Source organism: Ambystoma mexicanum, chromosome 1p (genome assembly GCF_040938575.1).
Source record: "Ambystoma mexicanum isolate Mex_15411 chromosome 1p, UKY_AmexF1_1, whole genome shotgun sequence".
Lineage (NCBI taxonomy): Eukaryota > Metazoa > Chordata > Amphibia > Caudata > Ambystomatidae > Ambystoma > Ambystoma mexicanum.
Window position 1 is genome coordinate 318,311,728 of NC_090921.1, and position 20,971 is coordinate 318,332,698.

At 45.2% G+C, this 20,971-nt stretch overlaps 1 protein-coding gene across 1 annotated transcript in view; it reads left to right on the forward strand.

Annotated features, from left to right (window-relative positions):
• RNF126 (ring finger protein 126) overlaps window positions 1–20,971 on the forward strand; it is a 417,384-nt gene that overhangs the window by 143,253 nt on the left and 253,160 nt on the right. Inside the window, exons 2-4 of the mRNA XM_069647846.1 lie at window positions 5,101–5,159; window positions 7,549–7,612; window positions 12,633–12,877. Coding sequence (XP_069503947.1) covers window positions 5,101–5,159; window positions 7,549–7,612; window positions 12,633–12,877 — 368 coding nt within the window. The remainder of the gene's footprint in view (window positions 1–5,100; window positions 5,160–7,548; window positions 7,613–12,632; window positions 12,878–20,971) is intronic.

A 20,971-nucleotide genomic window follows, 5' to 3' on the forward strand; every position in this document is an offset into this window, starting at 1 on the left:
TGAACGAGAGGTGTCTTGTTGATGTCAAACCGAATGGACTTTGTAAAGAGGTCCATCTGCAGTGTGAAGCCCTCGAGGTTCATAGCAGAGAGTGGGTCTGGATGTCGGGGTGTACAGTGATGTTGATCACCAGTCGGAATTCCGTCTTGAAGGGGTAGAGCCTCAGGTAAGCACTGGACATCACAACTGGATCAATAGGAGGCTGGCCTTGAGCGTGTGGATGTCTTCGATGGAGAATTTCTTGAGGTAGAGCTGTGTGGGACCTGCGTATTGATAGATGCAGATTTTGTATGGCGTGAGGAGCTTTCAGAGCGTTTCAATCTAAAGATTGAAGATCACCAGGGAGAAGGGATGATCTTTGCAGACTTCACAGGAGATGGTTAGAGTTGCTCTAGAGGAATCAATTTGTACAAACTAGTGGCGATTAGCAAGGTCGGATTTGAAACTGCAGAGAACGATCTCTCTCGTACCAATGCAGCGATGTAGACTTTTGAGTGTCTGGTGGTCTACTCTGTTGAATGGTGCTGAGAGGTCAGTTAGAACCAGAGGGCAAGGTTGGCCATCCAGGAGGAGTTTAAGGGCATCGTCGATCACCTTGATGGTGGCAGTTTCATTGCTGCATCTGGGTCGGAAGCCAGATTGCTAAGGAGTTGGGTGGCTACTGCTTTCTTAGGATCTCATCTAGGATGGGTGATGGGGCAGTTGTTGGTGAGGTAAACTGGGTCCAGTGTTGGTTTCTTGAGAAGCGGGCGGATTTGTCTGGTCTTGTGGGTCTAGTGGAAAGTGCCTTGAGTTAGAAAGCTGTTAATCTTTAGTTAAGGTAGGAGCTCTTCTCCAGCATTGGGTCTTTCATGGATTCACATGCTTTGAATATTCCCCGCCGACCGGCGGGGAATCCTCTGGTAACATTTTATTATAGCTTAAAATGCAACTTTTAAGCTCACTTTAGTAGCCCATCTGTCCTTTTGGGTGTACTCTGCCCCAATGGGATGCCGAGATACGAACCCCACCCAGGAGACCATCTTCGAACCGCACATCGTGCTGAGGAGTCCTCAAGGCTTTCTCTCCTGCAGATAAAAGGCCAGAAACCAACATATTTTTGAAAAACTTGGAAATATCTCTTCACAAGTTCATAAAAACAAACAGATAAGTGCTTTTGACTTTCAAATATGGAAGAAAAACGGAAAGCTCTTTTCAAAGCATGGCAGTCATGTGGAATTAAAAATGTATATGAGGGGGTCCAGCATTCTGAACGCATATACTGTCTATATCCAAATCACATCCAGGGGGATTGTGAAATGTGTGCCACTTATAACACAAAAACCCTTAAGGATAGAAAAAGGAGACTAGCCCTTTGGCTGAATGAGGGCAAGTACCCCCCTGTCAGAGGTTGAATCCTTTAGGAGTGTAGTGGCGGGCAAATGGGGGCAGCCCAGAAACCCATGAAAGGGCCAGGTCAAAGTAGAGAATGTAGTCTTCTGTTATCTTGAATAGGAAAACGGAAGGGAAAAATCTGTTGTTCGCCGACAAAAGATCCATTGAGGACAAAGGCTACGACGGAATCTGCGATAAGCGCTCTTTCAAAAAGTGTGACGATCTCTGCCGTTGCCTGAAAACCACTGCTGGTTGCACCACGATCATCCATGACACATTAATCATAGATGGCTGTTAAATCCATTGTCGTCGGCTTCGTCCTCGTCGACCAAAAAACCATCGAGTAGTCGACGGGAGAACAAGCAAAATTGACGTTGGCAACAATATTGTCTACACACCAGTCGGCGGGCGACCATGCCCTTGAAGGCCTTGTTGGCAGCATCCACGGAAAGCCTAACAACGTCGACAGTAGCATGTACATGGAAAGTTGCCAACACCTTTCCTGTCTGTGCCGTCAACGCGGGAGGCCCAAAAGAATTTAGAGCGTCGTCATCCACAGGAAAAGAGAAAATTATAAAAACTCAGGGAACCTGCGAAAATTAAGACACAAAGGTCTGGGGACAGATCCATACCAAAAAAAGAGCCAATAGGAGATTGCATCTGTACAACACGGCCTGATAGTCCTTAAAATACATGTCAGGACCCTGCATTTGCCCAGTGTCGTGGACAACCAGGCCATAATAGCAGGAAGTGGGGAACCATCTTCGCCTCAACTACCAGAGGGAGACCCTATAGTGTCCAAAGGCCCAGCCCTGTCTCCAATCTCGTCAATTCTTCCAGACCAGATACTGGAGCACCGTATTGATTCAGAATTTGAACAGTGGTACTCATCCCAGTCATCTGAGGGAGACCATTATTCACAAGTGGAACAAGCCATGGAACCAAGTTTACAGGAGTTGTAGGAACCGGCACTGGCGGTCCCGACCGCCCCTTCAAAGCCAACAGAACCCTTCCTCAACCCACAGTCCCTGTTAATACAGGTTCTCCAAAAGCACCTGGATGGGCTACTAAAGTGAGCTTAAAAGTTCTATTATAAGCTATAATAAAATGTTAGAGGATTCCCAGCCTGTCTGGGGAATATTCAAAGCATGTGAATCCATGAAAGATACCAATACTGGAGAACGGGAGTTCCAGGTAAGAAACATACTCCTTCTGTTGGAAGGGTGCTGACTCCTGAGTATGGAGGCAGCAGGGATGATGCTCTTTGCATGCAGTATGGCTTCAGGGATGCTAGGGTGGCAGTGATGTCTTCCATATTGAGTGCCTTAAAAGTTGGCCAGGTAGTTGTGGTTTTGTGTGTTGATGTGTAGTGTGATTTCAGTTGTTACATTGGAGTCTTTGTTGGTGGATCATGCTGATCTTGTTGATGGTGCTGGATTTATCACGGGAGTGCAGTACAGGTGGGTTGAGCAAAGAGTTGAAGCAGCACTCAATGGCTTTAAAGAGGTCTCTGCTTTCCTTGTTGGCCTTGCTATGGCATTTTGGTAGTTGTTAACGATGGCAATAGTGATCTTTCATCGGCTTGTAATACAGGTTTCCATGAGCAGGGCGCAGTTGGAAGCGCTGCAGGATTCTTGCCAGTATTTTCTTGTTTTCTGATGGTTTGTTTGTTGAATTTGAGTTCTTGATTGTACCAGCGATGGAAGCTTTAGGCTTGGGGGTGCGTTGCTGTAACGGTGCATGACGGTTGATGGTGGTGGTCTTGGAAAGGGAGTCACAGTACTGATTCATCAGGTAGAATAGCCCACGTAAGGTGGAGTTTGGCGAGATCTTCACGAGAAACTCCACTTTGAAGTTCTTGAATTATCTGAAAACTTGTTTGCTGGGTTTTCAATGATTGGTGTGACTAATGTTAAAGTATATGGCCTGATCGTCTAACCAGTCAAGTGGAAATGTAAAGCTGTGATGGAGGGTGCCCATGGGGTGATGAGGTCAGGGATATTACCTTCTTTGTGAGTTGAATCTTTCATGTGGTGAGGTGCAGGGTGTGGAGTAGGCAGTGGGGCAATCTTCCTTTGACTTGGTTGCTGGGTTGCCAAGGATGTTGATGTTTGCATTCGTGGGGACATGGTAGTGAAAAAGTATTTTGAAGTCTTCGATGAAGGAGGTGTTTGGATTTGGTGGTATCAAGATGAAGGGAAAAGTGACTTGTCTCGGCTGGGGAGAGTGGGAAGTGGCAGGAAAAGTTTTCAAAATAATGAATGGTGGCAACATCCAGTCTGGGTGCATGGCCATGATGCCTTGTGAAGGAAGGTGAGGCCTTCACCAATCTTGTATGACCGTCTCATAGAATTCTGTAGCCTTTCGGTATGAAGACATCTAGGATGTGGGTGGTGGTCATCCATATCTTGGGAATGGAGTTGACATGCATGTTATATGTGGTGATAAGGTAAAGATCTGCATGGTTGATTGCTGATCGGGCATTGGGGAGCAACAGTTTTCCTGTAGTGGTGTGTGAAGGAGTGCTAATGGGGTCTATAATGAGCCGGGTAAGGTTGCTGATAAGGTGATTAAAAAATCAAATGTATTCCATCTTTCCCACTTGATCCAAAGTGTGTGATCTTGAACACATTACGGTAGCTCTGAGTACTTCCGTTTCCTTCTCTGAAAGCTTGGAGTTCTTAAAAATAAACTAAGCACCTGTATGAGCGGCTGCATTAAATATAAAAGGAGCAAAGTGGTGGGGGTGATGGGCCGTAGTAGCAAAGTTCCTAACTTTGAAATCAACCTGAATTTCGGGTACCTGCTATCCCATTTGATCAAAAGTGTCTGATTCTTGAAAATTTGTTTTTATGGTGAACTCCAATATATTGAGCAAGATGTCTGAAAAGACTGAGGCTGTGTGTGAATAAGGTCTCTGCTGCATTATTTTGATGTAGCATTCTCTACCCCTGGCTACTTGCAACAACATTGAAATGATTGCATCCCTTTGAGCTAGTCAATCTGACTACTGGTATAGTAAGCGATGATGCTTTTAGCTTTGGTAGTTGGATGTTTGTGTACAATACAAATCTGTGTGTTGCAGCCTCCGATTTCCTATAAATATTGTTGGAAATGATGCACTAGCCCATCATCGTGGCCAAGGATCATTTCATTGATCATTGAGGGGTTAAAAATGGTTACATTTGAAACTCCTATGTTGTTTGAATCCTTGCTTTCTTACTTGTCCAACTAAAATTGTCATCCTGGGAAAATATGTCCCGCTATGTTTACGTTTTCTGGTGGTAAATGTGAAAATGCTTTGAAATTTACTGAACAGGTCTATGATATCTTATGTGAAATCAAAAAGAATGTCAAGATTGAAAAATTAGGAGAGTTTGTGAAGTGACGCAGAAGCTAGAATATATGAATCTTAATCATTACTTCCCTACATGTGCAAATCACTTCATCTCTTACCTCATTTTCCTCATGTGCAATGTTCCATTTCCTCATGCAGTTTAAAGCGAAACTTCAAACTTATTATTTTTTAAGTTGAGCAAATACTGACTAGCCTGTTTATTTGATTAAACTTGTATGGTGTCTGATTTTGCTCATGCTTGGCTCGTGTCTAGCTGCACCTAATTGAATTCAAAGGTTGACCAAGATGGTTGGGCCTCATTTTGCACACTTGGTGTGCTTTTTCTCTGAGAAACATCCTTATTTCTGACCATGTCTCCTTTTTTTCAGGAATATATTTGCCCAGCTTGTGAATCTGGTTTTATTGAAGAGCTTCCAGAAGAGACAAGGTAATACAAATGCTGATAATCTTGCGCTGAAGTCATTCACTGTTTGGTTAAAATTCAGGCCTTTGAGAATTGCCTTCCAATCTCTTGTCTTCATTTAACTGTGCTGTAGATTATTTTCCAGTAAGGCTGTTTGATGTTGGAGGAGGAGAATGGACTACAGAAAGGCCTTTTAGCTGTGTGTATCTGCTTTTTAATACATGTTATTGTTGGAAGACTGAGCAAAACGCTGGACCCCCTTCCAGAATTCAGATCACTTTGCTGAGATTAGGCAGATGGCTAGATGCATCATGCAGCCCGATTTATGGTACCAGTATGGAAATTGAGGAGTGACTTCCAAACGTCAAACCAGTAAATAAATCAGAAATTCCTCACTCAAGCAATCTAATTTTGTGCAAGCAGTTCAGAAACTTCAAAAGCACGAAAGCCTAGGGATCTTGATTTCTAGTGATATTGTACATTGATTGCGGCACAGATGTAGATGTGACTTAGTGTCTGTGACCCTTGATAGTCCTGGTGGTCATAGACGCCTGTTTCAAATGCCATGATTCACTTTCATCATTAGGTGTGTTCGATCCTGGTTAGAATAGAAGTTTGGGGTGATGGGCTCTTAATGCCTGCAGGACTACTGTTCTATATGGGAAAACCACATATTCCTGGCCCTGGTTCACTCACTTTGTCCAATGCTATTTTCAGCCTGCTCAGCTCCTCTTCTGTGTAGTATAGGGACTCGCTTCCTTGGTGGATAGGGCCTCTTTGGGCCCCCCTCTGGATGGAACGTCTGTGCCTTTTTGGTAGCCTTACAGAAACATGCTTAAATTGGAGTTGTGTACCTCCCAGGAACATAATGGTTTGGATTGTATTGTATTTTATTGTCTGCTTCTATGAATCTGATTGTCTCCAACAATATATACCTCTACCTTCTAGTTGGATTAACACTTTTTACTTGCTCCTTTGTTCACTGTTGACCCTGTAACCTGGTGACCCTCGTAGCCTGTACTTTGAGGTGTAAAGGTACAGTTTATGGGCTTGCTAGTGACCAATGTGTCCTGGCAAAGTGCTGTGGGCAAAGGGTCTGTTAGCCTGGCTCGCTCCCCTCACCCCTAGCTGTATTGTGCTTGCTAGGGACCATGGTAGCAGTGCTTGACCACTCGTACTGCGCTTCACACCTACTGACCTGATGAACACCCTCCCTCTGTGCACCCCAGGACGCACACTGCCACTCTTTGTTGACATCTCTTGCTTTCCTGTCTAGATGCCATGCCCCACAACAAGCTATTCCTTCTCCTGTCTGATCTCTTCCGCCCTTCATGTGCACCCACAGATAAACCACTCACCTTCCCCCTCTACCCTTCCAATTCCAGCCTCCTGTAGTCCACTATTCTCCCGACAGACACACTTCCCCCTCCCTCTCCCTCCCCACCCCTGAACTCACTAGTGGTCTCTGGAATTAGCAGTCACAGCAATACAGCTTCAAACTGACCAGACCTCCTCCCATCACCCCACACTGTGAGTTGCCAAATTGCTGGTTTGTCAATGCCGATATGGCTGCCCTCAAAACTGACCCCTACTTTCGATTAGGCTAAAAAGGCAGTGGTATTGACCTGACCCTTAGCAAGGGCCTGCCATTGCTGCCCCCATCTGACCTATTGCCTATTCCTTTGAACATCTTCTTCAACCTTGGGTCACACCTCATTATTCTACTCATCTTCTGCCCATCCAGCACCCTCAAACTCTTCTCTCATCACAACCTCTACTTCTCGACAGTCCTGTTGGATGTTCCAGGCATAGCTATGGTTGACTTCCATCTCAATAACCTGATCAAGGCCCTTTGACTACAACTGGACTCCACTCTCTAACCACAATTTGGTTACTCAACTCAACCTACCCACCCACAATCCCAGGAACTAGCTAGTATCTTCCTCACTTCACTCCTTTGCTTTCTAAAACCTATATTCGAAAACCTCTTCAAGATGCTGCAACATTAATACTTTTCACTCACTGTTAATTAGAAAATCATTTTACAAAAGTCATATTTTATTTTAATGGCTTTAATTGGAATTTTCAAGTGGACAGCTCAGGTTGCCTTGAACTGTGCATACACATATGACCAAATCATTATGAATGATGAGGTTTGTTTTGAACAGACCTTTACACTCCTTTCTGTTTTTACTAATGTGTAACAGATTTTTAATGCTCTAACATTTTTTCAGGTAGTGACAGGTGATAATGGGTTGTGCTTTTGTCATGGGAATAGTTTGCTTTTTCCGTTTTTGTTTTGGGCAGCGACTTCCTCGCTATGTTTTACAGCCTGTCAACCAAATGAGTTTTAATATATTGGTTAATGTCTTGGCTTAACCATAGTCTAATTATATTTACTCTATTTCCTCAGAAATGCAGAAAATGGTTCCAGTACTTCGGGTCCAAGCAGCGATCAGAATAGGCACCCATTTGAGGTATGTGGTCCATATCACCCTTCGTGACACTGACCGCCACAAAGGCAGACTTATTCCATCTTTGTCTCCATGGTCAGAGACCCTAGATGGGATCTTGTTTTATCCGGGCCAAACTTTGTGCTAAGTTTGTTAAACCTACTTTGTAGTTTCCTATGACAAGATAGTTCTTCAGAAAACAATGAAAAACTGTTCTTGTATTCTCGAGGAATTTTTAATATCGATGCCAGGTGTTGCATCACAAAATTTGTTTGGCAACATGTGTTAGGAGTTTCCATCTGGTTAAGGGTTTTGAAGTTCTACCTTTTTTTATTTGTATTAAATAATACAAATTATGGTAAATCCAGCTCCGAAAGGGTGGTTTTCCAAGAAGACCCCCTCTCAGAAAGCTCCATGCTCAAAGGATAGTATAGACTTGTGCCCTGCTGCATCAGTGTCCCTGATCTGCAGATCCTATCCTATTCTTCAGTGGCTCAGAGCAGGTTCAAAGGCTGCAAGTGACCTGTTTAACAGATGCTGTGGCAGTTACTGCAGATGGAAGTTGCATTTAAATCTGCACATCTTATCTAAATCCATTATGATAAATGATTGTCTGGTGTAGGGTTAATCTTGAATTCTAAACCATGCCAGGGTTTTGGTATGGTGGATGATAGCACATAATTATAAAAGTCACATCATATTTGTTATCATCATGTAACGGATATGTGGTTTCTACTCTGATTTCCTGTCTGTTCAGCCAGCAGCACAATGGCCAAGAAGGCTGCATCTCCTTTGATTCCTGGGTAGGTTGATTAAAGCCTCTCAAGCCCAGGAAACACTGGGCAGCGGACTCTTGGGAACCAAGCTTCAAAGTGGGGCACACACAACAAATGCACCAGCCTCATACCTACTGTTGCATAACAAAGTGCCTTTGAAGTTGCTGGCTTTGAGAGCGGGGATTATACAGTCAAAATCAAATGTAATGGTGGAAGGGATCCTCCATCTTTGTGTTTTTGGGCTTCTTTCATTCTCGTCTCCTCCACAGCCCAGCACTTTGGGCTTGATGCAATAATGCAAGTCACTTATTCTTAACTGGGGATGGACCCCTTAAAGCAGTCTAGCTTTTATCCAATCCCCCTGTCCTTTTGCCTTTTATAGAGTAAGGGTCCAAAGGAGTCACAAAGAGAAAAATTCCCTCCACGGAGAGCAGTCCTGTCTGAAGTGCTCCAGTTGGGAGGTGACGGCAGGTGCGCCAAGGCACCTGCAAGCTCTGCTCCCTACTTGTCAACAGTGCAAATTCAGGTGAACTGTTGTTGGACCAATACCTACCTCTCTCCCAGCTGCACTGGTTCACAGGCTGCATATTCGAGGTGAAGCAGTGCAGGTGCTAGCTAGCCTCCCGTGGGTGGGGAGTGAAGAGAACAAGGACCAGGAACTCCCAGTACAAAAAGAAGCGATGCAGCTGGATTCCTTCATTTTACAGCGTCAAACAGTCTTTGCACATAGCGGACCGCGTTAGAGCGTGCCTTCAAAGCACCAGGCCAGTGGTGCTGTCTTTGGGACTTCTTCGGACCACTTTTGCTGTAGTCATCGAACTAGCTTGACGCATAGTACGAAGCAGAGCACATAACCTGTTTGGGTTGAACAACCAGCTTGCAGTGGCTGACCACTTCGAACCTCTCCCTCTTCGATCATCCGGATCACAGCTTGAAACGGATCTCGACTCGAACAGTTGGAAGCATTGTATCACTAGTCGACCCACCCAGTGGTTACCAACGTCTAAAACCAGCTCGTCCTAGCAGACCGTGGTGAGCCTGCCGGACAGCATCGCCCGAACACTGACTTCGAACCGAAAGGAGCTACCACTTCGAACTGACTCGGTTGGACCAGCATGACTCGCCGTATCCGAACCTGGTTCGTCCAGCAAAGACTGCATTTCAGAAGAACTGAGAAATGATCAATTGTGGCCCCAGCCCTCTTTGTCCACTTTCGGGACCCTGGTGAATGCGTATCCACCATTTTCAAATTTATCAACAGTCCTATCCTTTTTGGTAGCATTTTGTTTTATTTTCTTTCTCCACTGCTACATTACTCTTGCATGATCTCCATACTGCATATTCTCTGTTCCTTACACCAGGGTCGGTTATTGTTAGTGTTTTATTACTACAGTTATTGCATATTGGTGTTTTAATTAAAGTATATATATTTTTATAGAACCTTGATTAGGCAGTGCTTTTTGTCCTGTTGTACTATTTCTGTTTGGGTTGCTACTGTTATCACATTTACACCTGTGATAAATCCGTGATTGTGCCATCACTCCTTTCCTGGTGGTGACCTCTTCCCCATGCAGCTAGGGGAAGGTAGGCGCTACCTGATCCTGACCCTGGGGGAAGCACTGAGGGAGGATTACAGGGGTTGGGGGGGTTACAACCTCCAGGAGAGTAGCAGGGCAACATCAGACATGGTATGGTATTCCGCCTTCCTCTCTAGGATATTCTATCGATACCCAATGCTTTACTGGCATGTTACGCCACTCCTCTTCGATCCAGGAAGAATACGGAAGACCTTTTCTAAAGATCTGTTTGGTAGTCTCATTAAAACACCTTTGTAGACTCTGCCTGCAAGTCATTCAGAGCCGATTTGCCCTTAAAGAGCACTTGCCCAAACCTTGTATGTAAAGCATGAAGAATGGACTACCATTCCGATAACTACAAGGATACTGGGATAGGGAAGATGAGCCGAGTAATGCAGAGCCGACAAGACCAAGAGTATAGGCTGTGCTCTAATTTTTGTGGGCGCATGCCTCTAGCTGTGAGATTTAAACAGCAGCCTCTGCTGACAAGGCCTGCTGCTTGAAGGAAAAAGCTGTTTCTCTTGGTTTGGACTGGGGGACCGTGGTGCTGCTGAGAGTGCTGTGGAACCATCTGGCTCAAGGAAGCAAAGAAGAAAACCTGTTGTGAGAAGGAACACGCTGAGGCAATGCCAGAAGCCAGCACATGGCTCATGGCCGTTTACAGGTGTTAAGTGGATTTCTTTACCTCAGAAGCCGGTCTTGAAGCAGAAGAGCTCAGCAGGAACCACGAAAGGCAGAGATGCCCAGGAACGAAGGCGGCAAAACTGAAACACCAAACTGCCCCCAGCTTGCCGTGAGAAGAAGGAAATATGCCTGCAAGAGCTAGTGACTCCCGAAAGGGAAATCTGGTCACCAGGGCCTATTTGCAGCCGTGTCAAGACAAATATTAAAGAAGCAAATAAAGAACTGGAAAGGGAATCCTAGTGGGTAGTTTGTTGAATGGGAAAATAGAAGAAAAAAGACTTTCAAAGTGTATGCAATAGACATTTAAGAAAAGCCCTGGAACGATAGTGTACCTGGCAGATACAGTCTTGGATAAACCAAATACAGAAAGGTGTCAAATTTGAAAGTGTGAGAGGAGCCCACACGAGAAAAGCCCTAGAAGGAGAGCACACTAGGCAAAGTAAAACCGCAAGTATGTGCGCTTGAGAAAGTCCTGGCAGGAGAGTGTACCAGGCAGTTGTAAGTGTGCGCATATAAGGAAGTCCTGGCAGGCAAACATACCAGGCAAGGACAAAGTTCCAAGTGTCTTCATTTAAGTTTGTCCGGGCATGAGAGTATACCAGGCAAGTGCAAGAGTGTTCATATCAGAAGAACAAACTGAGGTGTAAAAGAAATGCATCACCTAAAGGGGTCCTTTAGAAGGATATATCTGGGCTAGCAAAAGACAGTCTGAAACCAAAGAGAAGAGGAGTGAAAAAATGGTAGGAGAGTACTGCAGTTATCCTACCAAGGTATAAACTTGCAGCCAAGTTGTTTTCCGTATTTGCATTGTTGAGCAAGAAAAGAGGAATGAAAACCTGGCACAAAAGTACACCAGGTATCCTAGTAAGACAAAGAAAGATACAGATTTACACCCAAGCTGTTTTTGTTTACCAGTTGCATTGTGTATTAAGAAAAGAGGAGTGAAAACCTGACAGAGTACACAAGCATTGTAACAAAGACCAGGACAAACAGCCTCATTCTAGGTTATCCGGTATTAAAGTTCTGGTATCAACCTATAGGTGCACTTTACCGGACCGGTTTGCTGGTGGGCCCACCTGTGTTACCTCCAGCTAAGACCTGGTGGTAAGGCAGACGCCCTACCAGCAAAAAACGCAATCATTACTGGCAGTGGTATTGCCGTTGCCGATAATGACCAAATGCCCTTTTCATGTATTGGGGTTAACTCCGGCACTCGTAATCTGGTGGTAATGCCACCGGAGACCAGATCCCGGAAATGGTAGTTAGATTTGGCAGTATCCTGGCGGATCTGCTGCCAGGATACCAGCAATCTTATGAGGCCCAAAGAGCCAAGTTGGTTTGTGCACTAGTTGTGTAGTGAATGAAGCACAACTCAAGGATCTAATGTCTTAGAATATGCTACAGAGGGAAGACAAATCCAGGAGAAGGGGAAATTACCCTCTGGAATAAACAACTCATTTTGTGTTGGAGTTGCGAACATTTATAAAGCACTCGAGGCCAAAAAGGTTACCCTTTTCTCCTTCGAAATTAATTTGTTAGAATGTTAGAGCACGAATAGTACTTTAGACACGGGACGGTTTTGCTTTGGACATCCTGTCCTTGACAAACAGTTTTGGTTTTAGGTAGGGAAACGCATCTAGTGCAGGGACAGAGGCATTTCCCCGCCCCCTTTTATTTCAATAAAAGTCTTAGACCAAAATCATAAGTCTGTGACTCATTCCTGGTTCCTCTCACACTCCTCGTAAAAGTACATAGCATGACCGCAGCTCAAGTTACCACAAAAGGCGAAGGAGTTGGATATCTTTGACTGTGCCCGTTTAACTTTTATTATTTGGATCACTGTTGGATTTATTGAAGAAAGGGCTGATTAGGCAGTCTAGCCGCTACTTCTCATTCTAGTCCTGCAGGCAATGGTCATTTTGTCCCGATCTATTTGAATGTACTGCATTAGATTTGTATTACTGTGCTATGCTTCACAAGACCATAATAAGCTTCCTCTTTCCTCAGAATCTGGACCAGCACATGTTCAGTTTACCACAGGGCTATGGACAGATTGCTTTTGGCATCATTGATGACACTTTCGAGTTTCCTGGTTTCGGGTCAGGCACAAATCCAGAGGACAACCGGGATGCAGAGAACCGGAGAGAGAGGGAGCACCAGTCGCGTCAGCGGTACAGCGCCAGACAGCCCCGGGCTCGCCTTACTGCACGCCGTACCCCAGGCCGGCAGGAGGGTGTACCAACCTTGGAAGGGTAAGATGGGGGGCTTGGTTTTGATGCAGTTCTTCCCTTGTTTTGTCTCCTCTTCACTGGCAGGTTGTTTTCTATCACAAGGGGAGTCTGATCACTAAAACAAAATACATGGGCTCCTTGAGCCCTCTTAATAATTTCAGTAATGTTTTTCTGTTACTGCACTATTTCATATGGTAAGTTTACATGCACCGATATCATTCCTTAATCAGCTGGTGGTCCTAAATATCCCACAACATCTTGAAGACTAACTTTTCTCTTATCAAAAGAAACCAGACTGGGATAGAAAACCACCTTACTGATAGGAGGCCCATGGACCGAGCCACACCTTCATTTGATAGCCGCTTTAGTCCAACCCAGTTAACCAATTTATCAGCAGAAGACGATCCATGAGGCTAGTGAGAAGACTAGGTGACTTAACTGGCATTGCTGTGGCTAGAAGCCAGAGCTTTATAGGTTAGTTATGGAGACCGCCTTGAGTTAGAGGGTTGATGTTGCTTCTGTCGGTCTGTGTAAAGCATCTCTATGTGGATATTCTATATAGTGGGAAGTATTGACAGTTCTCCGGAACACTCCCAAATTTATGTAGATCTAGGAAATTCCACGCAACCCTCAACTCCATCCATCCAGGCTGGACAAATTGTCTCCCCTTCTGTCCCCAATCCTGTCCATTTACGATCCAGCTCTTCTTTGCTCTGTTTCCTTAGGCCTGCTGCTATTCTATATCTAGTTGATGATCAATTGGATAATTACCATGGCTAATCAATTTGGCCCCCAAGTTTTGTTTTAACTAGCCATTAACCATTTTAAAGCTTGTACCATTTTTCTTAAACTTGTTGTTTCCCTCCACCTTAGCTATTTACTGTGTTTTCTTGGGATTGCTGTTGCATTCTGAAGAGGTAGGTAACCCAATTGGTGTTACTAAACTGGTGTATGCAAGGTACTTGCTTGTAAACTAGAAGAGCGTGGTTAGCTGGACACTGACTATCTAGAGCTTCTTTTGCCTTTAGTTTAACTGGTGCCCCACAAACTTTCCTATGTAAATTAATCGTATTATTTTGGTACTACCTGTATGGATTTCTGTTCCTTAAATGACTTTGCTCTTGGTGACTGTACTTCACACCAAGCCTGCTTATCTCATGGGCCAAAGTTTCTGTTCAACCCCTCTACCACGGAGTTGTTTAAGGGTGTTGGTGTGAAACTGGTTGCACCTTCTCAGGAGCCTTCATTAGAGTAGATTCTGAAAAAGGGCTTCAGTGTCTCAACAGGTGCAGTACTAGCTAACCCCCCAACCTGTACCATTTTCGGTCCCAAACATCCATTCTACCTACCTGAAACACCCTCCAATCTTCGTATTTAACAATGTATTTTGAAGTGAATGGGGGACCTTGCTACCACATCATTGATTATTATTTTTTTTAATTACACGTATAACCCCAATTACACAGGCGCTGTAGGTTTTCACATAACGTTATCGCTGAGACACTGTGCCTGCAGCCCATTGCTTTTTAATGGTCTCGCACCGTCAAGTATTTAAAGACTATTTGGGGACAAATACATCAAACTTGAGAGGCTATCGGTGAAAGAGATTAATAACTATTGAGAGGGAGAGACAAAGCGCTAATATTTGCAACAAATTTATATTAAGAGTTGTTGCCTGGAAGAACCGTTGGTTGCTCACTTATAATTATTAATGGCACAAATTTGTAGTTGGTCAAGAACAAAAATACAAAATGACTTGAAATATTGTGAGCTTTCCACCATCTGCATTGCACGCTTAGTTGTCGTAGCCCAACAATGAACACATCATATATGGAGCACCATTACGGCTGTCAATCAACTGTAGTAAACAAGCCTGTTGAGGCAAAAAATTAATTCACAACTCAGCCTGCTGCATCGTAGGACAATCTTTTTAATTTTATATAGCCTAAGGCTATGTGCATAGTGGCAGTTGTGGTAGAAAGAATGGAAAATATATATCGGAAGTCCATCTATTTAATTTCACATTCAACTAATAAGCCTCTTATTAGGCTATCAGCATAATGTCAGTCAAAGTGCAAAGAATATAAAATGTTACAGGCTTACCACTATCTCTGCATTGCACATTATATAGGTGTGGTCACAATAATGTACACGTTATATATATTCGCATTGCTTGTCTGAATCGGCTGTAGTAACCAAGCCTGTTAAGTCAGAAAATAGGTTCACAAAGTTGCCTGCCGCATCATTGGACCATCTACCCACTATGTATGCATAGTGCCAGGTAAGATGCAAATAACAGTGTGCATTTTAAGGCCATCTATGATTTCACATTGTACGAGTAAGCATCGATTTAGGCAATCATAATGCCAGTCAGAATACAAAGGATCGAAAATGTTTACAGTTTAAAGATGTTTATGACGTCTGTAGTTGTAAAAAATAAATCTGCTTTGAAGTATGCACACAATGACTTACCGCAAGAGACTTGATCGGCACTCCGTATTGCAACTAGGCGCCATATTGGTTTTCAGCCCAATATATGAAATGACGTATATGCGTGCATGTTATGTGCTGATGCTCGAAAAAAAGAAAGATTATAATTGTTGATTGACGTACTGTTGGGGAGCATTTTTATTTCTGTGCTAAATTCCTCCCACCTTAGAGACCCCCAATTCTTTTGCTGGACTTGGGACTTTTAAATTTCAACTCCTGAATGAATGGGACCCGTTTCTCCCTCTCTCATGTGTGTTTACCTGATTTGGATTTTGTTTTCACTGTATTTGGGGTCTGACAAACACCATAGGCATCTGCTTTTTGTATAGTGACGCACACCACCTTCAGTGCAGTGTCACTGGGAAATCATTTGGATTTCCCTTAAGGTTTAAATTTGTTTTCTTGGGTGAACTACAGTTCCCAAGAATAGTAAAGTGAAATTGACTTTACTTACCTTTTTTCTCTTTGTTGGTCCAGCACACCCCATTTTATATGGAGTGCTTGAGGGTTACTTAGTAGCCCCTTATCCTACTTCCTCGTGTAACATTTTTTGTTACCCTCACTACTTTAAATGGTTGGTTGCAGTGGATACATTTTTTTTTTTACCATTGTGCTTCTCTACCGCAGGCTGAACCCTCAGCTGCAGTACAGCACCCATGGGTGACCGTTTTGTCAAAATGGCACTTATCATCTTTGTTCGCCATTTTCTGTTTTTGAGGTCTTTTTTGGCTTTTACTCTGTATTGACAGGTTTGAGTCTTTCCTTTGGCGTGCTTCAGCTCTGAAGCCCGCCCCTGTCTCCCGTGTGTCTGGAAAGACAGGATGGGAGGAGGGAGGGTCCCGAGTCATTTGTCTCTAGGAGTGCCTGAACGAAACTAGTCCTGATTGGCTGGCTGGCTTGCTAGCTGGCTGGCTGTCCTGATTGACAGCCTAGGCTGTGCATGACTGGGAAAACTTGCATAAAAAGCAAAGTTCTTGGGACTACAGGAAGAGACGACCAGTGGAAGAAACAACCGAAGAAGAAACCGTGATGAGAAGCCTGTTGCAACCTCCTGGACCGTCAATTGCCCGGTCAAGCCCTGCTGCTGTGCTGACCTCCTTCACCTTGACAGTGTAGCGCCGACAGAACGACTTCTCCCCTTGGGTTAGTGGGACCAACTAACCCCGAGACGAACTCCACTTTGGCGCATCCCCGACATGCTGTGCCTCTCTGTTGCTACAGAAGCCCAATGCCTGGGGTCGAGTGTCCACAACTAAGTACAATGTCTGCCACAGAACGAATCTGGTCAAAAGCTCCAGGAGCCTCCTAAGGACACTCTGAAGCAGGAAATCTCGACCCAGAGTGCCCTCACCAGAGAGCAGGACCTCGGGAGCAAGGAAAGCCCAACCGGTGTCCACCATAGCTGCAGACGACCTTCCTGAGTACTGCCGCAGACGTCCTCCCTCTTGTCCCCACGACTGAGGCGTTGGAACCAGGGTCTGCTTGGCTGTAGCAAGACGGAATCCAGCTGGACCCCTTCCTTCTAAACAAAGGTACTTTATCGGGCTTCTTGCCTTAAGTCATGCTGTCTCACTTGAGACTTGCACCTGCTTACTTTCGGAGTTGATTTCAACTCCCTTTACTCACAGGCTTAACAGCTTGTGTTCCTACAGGTGAATTTTATGAACTCTAACTTTGTGCAATACTTTTATCAGTGCATCAGAGCTATAGACTGTGTCTAAATGATTTTGACTGTCCTGGCTCCCTAAAGGCACTCTTCTTAATCCATTGATGGTTTGTATTGCTTATCCCCCATAGGTTGTATCTTATTGAATACTGTTACTGCTGGGAAAGGCTTATCTAGACTTCATTGGAGGATTCAGTTTCCTCGCATGTTCTGAGAAACTGTTCTAACCTTTTTACTTCCCTTAACCATTCCTTTCTGCAAATCTGAATCTACAAAGTATATTGATGTGATGTATAATTTCTGAAGCTTGTGGAATCTGCTTAGATGACATGCTATGCATAGGCCAACATCTAGTGGAAGCTGCAGAGTATTACACTTGTTTTCGAAACTCTTAAAAGGATGTCGACAGGGTGTGCCAGTAATACTGTCCCTAGTGTGACGTCTACTCTACCCATGGTCCTTCACGCGCCGATGTCCCTCAGATTGTTTTTTTCTGCCATCATTGCTGGTTGCTCAAAGCGGAGTTCCTTCTCGCTATCTCCATTGCGTACAAAAATGTTTACTTCTAGTATACTCTTACTGTCCTTTGTTAGCTGTTCCCCTGAAGACCTTCAGTGACGGCTTCAAGAACTACTTTCATCGACGGCTCCAACTAGTCTAAACAAAATTCTCAGATGGCCTCAGAAGGCCGCACCAGGCCTCGGCCCTCACAGTAGGGAGATTGGGGGGTAGCTCATTTCTTAGTTCCCTAAGAGAATGCATAGTCCCTTCTCTACTCACTTAATTCACCAGTCTGCCTTCCCCGTACACTATGGAGAAAACACCATTTAAATTTTGCCCATATTGCAACTGAAAAGTTCCCTGGAAAGACTTGCACCGGGTGTGCAGTCTTTGTCTTCCAAGGGACCATATTGAAGGCCTCTGCAAATCTTGCATGCTCTTAAAGACCAAGACTCTTAAGGACCGCAAGACAAAGCGCTGGGTCCACCATGCCATGCAGGCTCAAGACGCCATGGACGTTGAGGTTGCCTCCAGTGACGGCAGCGTCAGTGTTTTTAGTGAAGCCAAGGGCAAACGGGATCTGTTGGATGCCTGCTTGCAAGCCCCTGACCCCATTAGGCAAGCGGGCAGCTCTGCTACGGGGATGACACCCGGCGGCACTGGCATGAACAAACACCACCACACAAAGCACACAAGCCATGGCCAAAAGTCGACTTCAACGCAGACCGAAAGGCCACACACTTCGTCAAGGGGGAGGTCCGACCGCCCCCTGTCCTCTGGGCCATCGTGCTCGTGGTCCCCTCATGACAGAACCCTGAAATTGACCGGCAAGTCCGGATCTGTTGCACTTTGTCCACACACACCGATGACTGAGCGTCGACCGCCCTCTTGCATACTGATGAACGACAGTCCAAAGACACGTCTTAGGCCCAAGCGAAGACCACCCAGAGCTCGAAGATGAGTGAGCTCATCAAAAAATACATCCCGGACATGCTACAAAAAGGTCGGACGTCGACAAATCCTCAAAAGACATTTAAAGGTGGCTCTAGTTTAGATACAATGTCCCAGGGTGAGCGGACCATTTCCGAGGCTATGAGGCACACAAAAAAACCTCCACCTGAGCAAACACCCACCCCTCTGGTATCCCAAGTTCATCCCAATGGTCTGCCGAAGACTTAGATAAGGTCATGAGACGGATGTCTTCACTGGCCAATTTCTTTGACAACCACCCGGAGTTGTTAGTAAACCTTCAGGGTACTCCACGCAGCGGACCAGCTAGTGGGGCTGCAGTTACACAGCTGGCCGCAGTTACGCAGTCCCCCACCAAGAGAGCCCGCACAGACACCACCCAAGCACCCACCTCTCAGCAGGAACCATGGCATCTTGGTTGAGTCAACACAGGGCTTACAGGACACTGGAACCTACGCTGACACTGAAGACCAAGGGGGACATGGAGTATGTAGACCAGTTTTACGACGTCTACGTCATACAGGCGGACCCACCTCTGGCAGACTCCCCGGTTGACAATCCTATTCAATACAAAGATCTGCTTCTAAAAGCTACAGAACATTTTAAGATGGATACGCATGAGACCCAGGTAGATTAGGACTTTGCTGAAAACATTTTGGGAGATAAAGTCCGCTACCCAGTTCATCCCAATTCTCCAATCTGTACAGAGGCGAATTCAACCCTCTCTAATGACCCCTAATTTAACACCGGCTGTGAAAGCGCATATTGAAAACATCTTCCGGTCTGCTCCCGCAGACCTCCTTTACATCGGGAAAATTAAAACCAGATTAATTAGTGGTTACAACCACTAGAAAAAGAGCGGGGTGCACCTTTAGTCTCTTCAGAAGCACCACCGGATAAAGAAAGTAAAACAATTTATACTTTTGGTAGAAAAGTAGACTCCTCGGCAGTTTACCAGGTGAGAATCGCCAACAAAGCCACCTTACTGCCCAGCTACAACTGCCATAAGTCTGATACGTTGGTGAACATATAGCTTCAGCCCCAGAGCCCTTCAAGTCTCAACTGGCTCTCTCCGTTGCTGAAGGTAAAGCTGTTGAAAACTGCATCTTTAAGAACAACCTAGATGCAGCATATAATGCAGGGAGGATAATTGCAGAGGGCACGTTAATCAAATGCCAGGTGTGGCTATGCCAGTCTGGGTTTAAGCTTGAAACATAAGCCACTCTTCTTAATGTGCCCATCAAGCCAAAGGTGGTGTTCAGCAAGGCAGTAGAAGACACCCTCAAGAGCGCCAAAAAAAGAGTATGATACCTTAAAGTAACTAGGGCAACTTACTAATAAACCTTCCAGCCAAAGAGGGGATTATAATTTTTGCTGCTTTAGTGGGCAAAACTCACAACGGGGGTCCGGGTACAACCAGGGTCAGACCTCGTCCTGGGGTTCACCACATGGACAGTCCTCGCAAGGTTTTCAAAGAGGCCAGAGAAGATCTCACTGCAGGGGTAGATCCTCCTCTTCCAGAGGCGGCTCAACAACCCTCCAAACAATGACCAGGACGAATAACATTCTTCACCCACGTATGGGAGGGAATCCCTTCAGACAAGTGGGTACTTTCAACTGTGGCGGCAGTTATTGTATAGAACTGCTACAGCAATCTGCCAACCATCCCCCAAGGCAAAGGACCACCTCCAAAGAAGAACAGCGCATCCTATTGGAAGAGGTAGCAGCGCTGCTTTTAAAGGACACCGTAGAAGTCGTCCTGGCGAACCAGGTAAACAAGGCTATCTATTCAATGTACCTCCTTGTGCCGAAAAAAGATTTCACAATGCGCCTTGTCTTAGATCTGCTGAAGCTATGCTGGAATGAATGGGAGAAACCTGCATAAAAGGCGAGGCTTTTTGGCTTGGAAGGCAGTCGACCACTGGATGAAGGAATCAGAAGAAGAACTTGAAGACGACACCTGCTGCAACTCCTGGACCGTTGGTTAGCCCGGTGAAGCTCTGTTGCAGACCGATCAACTCCAAAGTGAACTTGTCTGGTCATTCTCTTGGAGCTGGCTGGACTGAAGTGCCAGGGAGAGGAACGCCATATTGGAGTGCATCAATTAAGTCTGACCCAAGCTGCTGGAAGATCCTCCAGACTCCTAGTAAGCAGGACTGACCAGGCCTGAGTCACCTCAACAGAGTGCTGAACCCCTGACGCGTGGAATGTCCAGAGTGAGATCTGAAAGTCCGCAGTGGTGTAATTTGCTGAGATGCGAGGAGCTGAAACCGCGAAGTGCCGCTGATTAGAAGTTTGTCCTTTGCTGTCGCTGACCGTCCCGTTATGCTGCAGGAGTCCCCAGAAGTCCTCCCTCTTGTCCCCACGACTGAGGCACAGAAACAGGATCTGCAGACCTACACAGGAACAGCAGCCAGCTGGAACCATTTTTTCTGTACAGTCTGAGAGAACTTAACTTTTTGCGTAGCCTTACTTGATCTCATTTGAGT